Genomic DNA, 8,292 nt, shown 5'->3' with positions numbered 1-8,292 from the left:
GCAGGCTGAGCTTCAGCCTTTCTAACATATATATATATATATATATATATATATATGGTTTATGACTTTTAAGAATTTCTATATAAATGATTATTGTTATGTTTAAGAATCTAATGTGAAGTACCCACAAATATCAAATACAATACATCCTAATGACTGTGGCTGTGGTTTTCTGGCTATTAGTGTACAAACAGATGATGCACATGTCGATACTGACTTGTGTGTGTGTATATTTGCTGAACGATCTTGCACAAGGTTACACCCACAGTGGGATGGCTCTGTCTAACTAATATCTGTTTCTCTTTACATCTCAGATCTCACTTGTTCGGACAATCTGAATATGGCTCGCTCTGTCTCGACACTCTTAAGAAACTTTTTGAGCAGGCTTCATGGTCCTATATGCCCTAAGAATTATTCATCAACACAAGTGCTATCCAAGAGCCACATGAGGAGGTTCACCACTTCTGCCAAATGCCAAGATGCAAAGTCCAGCACTGGGTAAGAAAAAAAGCTCAGTTCTATAAATCCAAACTAGTGCAGAAGTATTTGTAACCCTCTGCCTGGTTGTAATTGTCTTTTTATGCTCATTATGTACTATATGATATAATCATGGCTTACAGTAAAATATATTATTACTGTACCAGATAAATCTAGCACTATAATTGTGTTTACCTGTAATTTTTTTTTTAAAGAGAAGACAAAATAGGATCCCAGAAAATGATGGATACAATTTCTCTCTATGATATGATGATCTGATTCACATCATGCTCAGTAATATGAAGGAGCTCTTAATGCCAACATAGCACACTATTTCTAAGATGTATTAGATGTAATGTACTTTAAAAATTCACAAATTTAAGCTGTTATTTACTCATTAATAGCGCATCATATTTCCTTTTATGCTATTTTATGGTACTTGTCAAATGGAAGAATTTGTAGCTTTAAAACTGTGCCCATCTGCAGTACTGCATACTTCAACCCTTAGACTCCCAGTGCTGTACATGTACCCTGCTGGGTGGGTGTTTAAATAAGGCACCTGCTCGCGAACGCAGCGAACACCATAGCCAGTGGGTCTTTTCTGTTTGAAACAGCAAAGGCTCACAGCTAATGTCTGAAACTGGCAATGATGCAGATCGCAGGCATTAAACCCTTTAGATGCCATGGTCAAGCGTGAACACGGCATCTAAATAGCAATAAACCCAGAGTCCCTCTGAAGAGACCCAGCCTATTAGAGCTGCAGGTGGCAGGCCAACATAGGATAACTGCATATTGAACTTATACTGTAATTCTTTGGAAATACAGTATAGACTAAAATAAACCTAACTGGAAAATATTGTAGTTACCTAGAGGGACTATGGAATTATAGTATAAGCTAAAATAAATCTAACTAGCTAATATTGTAGCTTCCTAGAGTAAAAAAATATAAAAATTTTAACCATCCCCCTTTCCCTAGAATAAAAAAATAAATACATAAACAACAAAAAAATAAACAACATGGGCATCGCCGTGTCTGAAACACCCGTGCTACTAAACTATAAAAATATTTATCCTATACGGCGAATGGCATAATGAAAAAAAAAAAAAATGGCCGATTTGCCATTTTTCCGTCTCTTCACACACCAAAATGTTACTAATACAAACTACAGAACATCCCGCAAAAAATGAGCCTCCATTCAGCTTGGTAGACATAACTACCATTAACTGGGGTGTCAGAATATGGCAATGTAATAAAATTTGTTTCAAAGTTTTTATTTTTTTAAGTATTAAAACACAAAAAAATATACAGATGTGGTATTATTGTAATGATACTGACTCAGATAATAAAGGGCAAATGTCAGTTTTGCTGCATATGGAACGCTGTAGGGACAAAACCCGTAAAACTTTGGTGGAATCGTTTTTTCCCCCCCAAATCCACCACATTTGCATTATTTTTCCTCTTCCCACTACATTGTATGCCATATTAAATGGTGGCATTAGAAAGTACAACTTGTCCCACAAAATATAAGCCGTGATACAGGCATGTGAATGGAAAAGTAAAAAAGTTATGGCTCTGTGAAGACAAGGAAGAAAAATGGAAACACAAAAACAAAAAAAACTCTGGTATCCAAGGGGTTAATATACCAGCCCACCATGGTTCAGCGCATCCTCCACATTATCATGTCACGTATAGGGAAATAGTTATTTCATGAGGTCATATTACGGTGCACACTGTAGTCTTCATTTTTTCAGGAGTTTAACCGCTTTACGTCCGCCCATAGGATATAAACGTCCTATGGGTGGACGTCTATTTCTGAACGGACGTTCCAGAACGTCCGTTCAGAAAGTGCAGCTGCACGCTAATCATGCAGCTGCTGATCGGGTTGCCCGCTGTCAGTGACAGCAGGGCAACCCTAAGACAAGGCAGGGACAGTGCCCAGGTGTCCCTGCCTTCTAGATCGCTGCAGACACAGCGCTCACCGAGCGCTGTGTCTGCAGAGAAGGAAGCGCTGTGCGCTTCCTGTTCCGGCCCGGCGGTCATGTGACCGCCGTGACCGGAGTGTGCAGGAGCTGTGTGAGGTCTCTCAGAGACCTCGATCAGCCCTGCTCTGAGGCTGTACAGCGCTGGATTGCTGCTGTACAGCCTCTCTAGGGGTGCATTTGTCCTGTAACTGGGGCTACTATGTCAGCCCCAGTTACAGGAGAAATCAACAGTGAAAAAAAAAAAAAAGTGAAGCAAATGTCCCCCAGAGGTCTTGTATGACCTTATGGGGGACGAAAAGTGTAAAACAAAAAAAATAAAAATAAAAGGTTGAAAATAAAAAAATAAAAAAAAGTTTCACATGTAAAAAAAAAAGTCCCCAAGTAAGGAATGAAAAAAAAAAGTTAAAAATAGAAAAAATAAAAAAAAGTATACATATTAGGTATTGCCGCGTCCGTAAAAACCAGCTCTATAAAAATATCACATGACCTAACCCCTCGGGTGAACACCGTAAAAAAAAAAAAAAAAAAACTGTCAAAACAAGCAATTTTTGTCACCTTGCATCACAAAAGGTGCAACACGAAGTGATCAAAAACGCGTATGTCCCACAAAATAGTACCAATAAAACCGTCACCTCATCCCACAAAAAATGAGCCCCTACATAAGAAAATCTCTCAAAAAATTTAAAAACTATAGCTCTTAGAACATGGAGACACTAAAACATCATTTTTTTGGTTTCAAAAATGCTATTATTGTGTTAAAGTGAAACAAATAAAAAAAAGTATACATATTAGGTATTTCCGCGTCCGTAAAAACAAGCTCTATACAAATATCACATGACCTAACCCCTCGGGTGAACACCGTAAAAAAAAAAAAAAAAAACTGTGTCAAAACAAGCAATTTCTGTCACCTTGCATCACAAAAGTTGCAACACCAAGTGATCAAAAACGCGTATGTCCCACAAAATAGTACCAATAAAACCGTCACCTCATCCCGCAAAAAATGAGCCCCTACATAAGAAAATCTCTCAAAAAATAAAAAAAACTATAGCTCTCAGAACATGGACACATTAAAACATAATTTTTTTGTTTCAAAAATGCTATTATTGTGTAAAACTTTAATAAATGAGAAAAAGTATACATATTAGGTATCGCCACGTCCGTAACAATCTGCTCTATAAAAATGTCACTTGACTGAACCCCTCAGGTGAACGCTGTAAAAATAAATAAATAGAAACTGTGCTAAAACAACCAATTTTTTGGTCACCTTGCCCCATAAAGTGTTATAATGAATGATCAAAAAAACATATGTACCCAAAAATAGTACTAATAAAACTGGCACCTTATCCCCTAGTTTCCAAAATGGGGTCACTTCTTGGGAGTTTCTACTGTAAGGGTGCATCAGGGGGCTTCAAATGGGACATGGCATCTAAAAACCATGTGGAGTTCCTTTTCTTCTGCGCCCTGCCGTGTGCCCATACAGCAGTTTATGACCACATGTGGAGTGTTTCTGTAAACCGCAGAATCTGGGTAATAAATATTGAGTTTTGTTTAGCTGTTAACCATCGATGTGTTAAAGAAAAAAATTGATTAAAATGGAAAATCTGCCAAAAAAGTGAAATTTAAAAATTTGATCTCCATTTTCCTTTAATTCTTGTGGAACGCCTAAAGGGTTAACAAAGTTTGTAAAATCGGTTTTGAATACCTTGAGGGGTCTAGTTTCTACAATGGGGTCATTTATGGGGGTATCCACTATGTAGGCCCCACAAAGTGACTTCAGACCTGAACTGGTCCTTAAAAAGTGGGTTTTGACAATTTTCTTAAAAATTTGAAGAATTGCTTCTAAACTTCTAAGCCTTCTAACGTCCTAAAAAAATAAAATGACATTTCCAAAATGATGCCAACATAAAGTAGACATATGGGGAATGTTAAATAATAAATATTTTATGAGGTATCACTTTCTGTTTTAAAAGCAGAGAAATTGAAATTTAGAAAATTGCGAATTTTTCAAATTTTTGGGTAAATTTGGGATTTTTTCATAAATAAAGGTGAAATATTTTGACTCAGATTTATGACTATCATGAAGTACAATGTGTCACGAGAAAACAATCTCTGAATGACTTGGATAAATAAAGGCGTTCCAAAGTTATTACCACATAAAGTGAGATATGTCAGTTTTGCAAAATTTGGCCTGGTCAGGAAGGGGGCAAATGGCCCAGATGGCAGGTGGTTAAGAAATGAAAGTCAATATTTAGAGCAAAGTTGGTGCTGAAAATTGAACCATTGCTAAATTACATTGGGATATACCTTTTCCTCTTTTGCTCTTGGGTAATAAAAAATCAAGGCTGGTGTACATTGTAGAGACCTACACCTTCCTCTGGGCTACAAATCATGCATTAGGCTTGTTTCCCACTTTAGGCCTCTTCCACACGGGCGCCCCGGATTTGCTCCGGATGCGTCTCGGGTGCATTGCAATTGCAGTCAGTTTTGACTGCGATCGCATTCCGATGTTCAGTTTTTTCCGCGCGAGTGCAATGCCTTTTGCATGCGCGTGAGAAAAAACTGAATGTGGTACCCAGACCCGAACCCGGACATCTTCACTGAAGTTCGGGTTTAGGTTAGGTGTTCTATTCATTTTATTATTTTCCCTTATAACATGGTTATAAAGGAAAATAATAGCATTCTTAATACAGAATGCTTACTAAAATATGGCTTGAAGGGTTAAAAAAAAATAAAAAAAATAACTCACCTCATCCTCTTGTTCGCGCAGCCGGCATGTCTTCTTTCAGGACCTGCAAAAGGACCTTTGATAACGTAATCGCGCTCACCACATGGTGAGCGCGGTGATGTCAGCGCAGGTCCTGCTGAATGAAGATAGAAGGATCTTCTATCTTCATTCAGCAGGACCTGCGCTGACATCACTGCGCTCACCACGTGGTGAGCGCGATTACATCATCAAAGGTCCTTTTGCAGGTCCTGAAAGAAGAAGAAAGAAGACATGCCGGCTGCGCGAACAAGAGGATGAGGTGAGTTATTTTATTTTATTTTTTTTAACCCTTCAAGCCACATTTTAGTAAGCATTCTGTATTAGGAATGATATTATTTTCCTTCATAAACATGTTATAAGGGAAAATAATACAGTAAATTTACTTTTATCAATTTACTAATATCATCTCCTAGCAACCATGCGTTAAAAAATCTTGCGATTTTCACGCATCCCCATTCATTTCTATGGGGCCTGCGTTGCGTAAAAAACGCAGAATATAGAGCATGCTGCGATTTTCACGCAACGCACAAGTGATGCGTGAAATTCACCGCTCATCTGAACAGCCCCATTGAAGTGAATAGGTCCGGATTCAGTGCAGGTACAATGCGTTGACCTCACGCATTTCACCCGCACGGAATTCTCGCCTGTGTGAAAGAGGCCTTAGTGTTTGGTCAGTGATTTCCATCAGTGATTTGTGACCCAAAATCAGGAGTGGAGGCTACTCAGAGATAAGGTCTAATGGAAAGATCTGCACCTGTTCTGTGGTTTTTACCCGCACCTGGTTTTGGCTCACAAATCACTAACGAAAATCACTGATTAAACACTGAAGTGTGAACAAGGCCTTAATCAGCTCTCTCACATTTAGATTGTCCAAATAGGAAGTAAGATTGATAAGATCCTGCCTCATGTGTGAGGAAAAGGGGGGATGCCCCTGAAATGTCACATGGCAGGATTTGATGGATCATACTTCAGCTTGAAATAGTTTTCATTGTGTGTGTCGATTTTAAGCAAAAATATGAATAAGGACTCATGCACATGACCATTTGATGTTTTGTGGTCCACAAATTGTGGATCTACAAAACACAGATAACAGCTGTGTGCATTCCACATTTTGGGGAACGGAACATCTGTCCCCTAATAGAACAGTTCTACCCTTGTCTGTAATGCGGATAAGAATAGGACATGTTCTATCAATTTGCAGACGGCACAGAACGGACGTGTGGATGCGAACAGCACACGTAGTGCTATCTGCATCTTTTGAGGCCTCGCTGACGTGAATGGGTCTGAATCCGTCCCGTAAAAAATGCGGATCGGATGCGGACCCAAATGCGGACCCATGAGCCCTAAAGTAGCTTCCTGTTTGAACTACTGGAATGTGAGTGGTTTAATTAATGCATGATTATTAGCACAGAAAAAGGTGTGGTTCTGATATCTTGGACATCGTTCACACTCTGGAGGTGGTGAAACCGTGACAGGCCTGGGTCAAAGAACATTTAATCTTGGTGAAGCAACACATTTAAGTGATTTTAGGGTAGGTTCACAGCTCCGCTTAAGGGCTCATGCACACGAGCATGTGTGCCCTGTGCCCATATTGCGGAACACAAACAGTGGGTCCACAATAAACAGGCACTGGTGTTGTGCACTCCGTATCATTGACTTGAATGGGTCTGCAATCCGCAAGATATGGAGTGGTGTGGAGTGGAGGCACAAAGATAGAACATGTTGCGGATCTTGCAGATTGCTGACCTATTCAAGTGAATGGGTCCGCATCTGCAAACGGCATGCACTTGGCTGTTACCCGTGCATACCGGACCGCTATTTTCGGTCTGCAGCATGGGCAGACATGTTTGTGTGGATGAGCCCTAACTTTTCTCTGCCTGAACAGCCTGCCGGCATTCACCCAATCTAGCCTAGCTGGATACTGCCTTTCACCACTGGACATCATTGACTATTATGGGATCTGGCTGGTTTCCTGCATGAATGTTGGGTTTTGGACGTACAAAACACTGCATGCACCAGTCTTTGTCTATCCAAAAACCCAGCACTCATGCCAGAAACTGGCTGAATCCTCACCAAATTCCATTATAGTGAATGGCAGAATCTGGCTAGGCTAGATTGGGTGAACTCCGGCAGACTGCTCTCTGTCGTAACAGCCTGTTGGATCAGTTAAATGGAGGTGTGAACCTACCCTTAGACATTGGAAAGAACTGTCTATATGGTGAAATATCATACACAAGTAATATGCTTGATGTAAAGTATAGTGAACAGAAATACTACAGTATATTGGTGTACTGATTCATCGAACTTACATTCAGGCCTATGTAATGTATGCTTATCCTGTCTTCAATCAACAAGCATATTACAGATGAGAAGAATTCAGGGTTGTAATAATACACCAAGGTCTTGTCAGACTGCTGTAAAACTTGTCAGGATTCAAGGTTCTACACAATGATAACAATGGTCATTGACCTTCTACAATTCAACATTTAAAATCTGAAAATAGAAATAAGGCTACTTTCACACTCGCGTTTGGTGCGGATCCGTCATGGATCTGCACAGACGGATTCGTTCAGATAATACAACCGTCTTCATCTGTTCAGAACGGATCCGTTTGTATTATCTGTAACATAGCCAAGACGGATCCGTCTTGAACACCATTCAAAGTCAATGGAGGACAGATCCGTTTTCTATTATTGCCAGATTGTGTCATAGAAAATGGATCCGTCCCCATTGACTTACATTGTGTGTTAGAACGGATCCGTTTGGCTCAGTTCCGTCAGATGGACACCAAAACGCTGCAAGCAGTGTTTTGGTGTCAGCCCTCAAAGCGGAATGGAGACGGAACAGAGGCAAACTGATGCATTCTGAGCGGATCCTTATCCATTCAGAATGTATTAGGGCCAAACTGATCCATTTTGGACCGCTTGTGAGAGCCCTGAACAGATCTCACAAACGGAAACTAAAACGCCAGTGTGAAAGTAGCATAAGATGCATGTAAGTATTGCTCCTGCTATTTGTAGCAGTCCTTAGAAATCTTAAGCAAATACCTCACCTTCTGTATTGGTTGC

General features: G+C 39.8%; 1 protein-coding gene across 1 annotated transcript in view; it reads left to right on the top strand.

Moving 5' to 3' along the window:
- The first annotated feature begins 345 nt into the window (after positions 1 to 345).
- LOC120977379 (adrenodoxin-like) overlaps positions 346 to 8,292 on the top strand; it is a 410,960-nt gene continuing 403,013 nt past the window's right edge. The window contains exon 1 of the mRNA XM_040405305.1: positions 346 to 498. Within this exon, the coding sequence (XP_040261239.1) occupies positions 446 to 498 (53 nt within the window). The 5' untranslated portion in view covers positions 346 to 445. The remainder of the gene's footprint in view (positions 499 to 8,292) is intronic.

This window comes from Bufo bufo, chromosome 8, assembly GCF_905171765.1.
Source record: "Bufo bufo chromosome 8, aBufBuf1.1, whole genome shotgun sequence".
Classification (NCBI taxonomy): domain Eukaryota; kingdom Metazoa; phylum Chordata; class Amphibia; order Anura; family Bufonidae; genus Bufo; species Bufo bufo.
The sequence above is the reverse complement of the archived record's forward strand: the minus strand, read 5'-3'. Positions and strand labels throughout refer to the sequence as shown.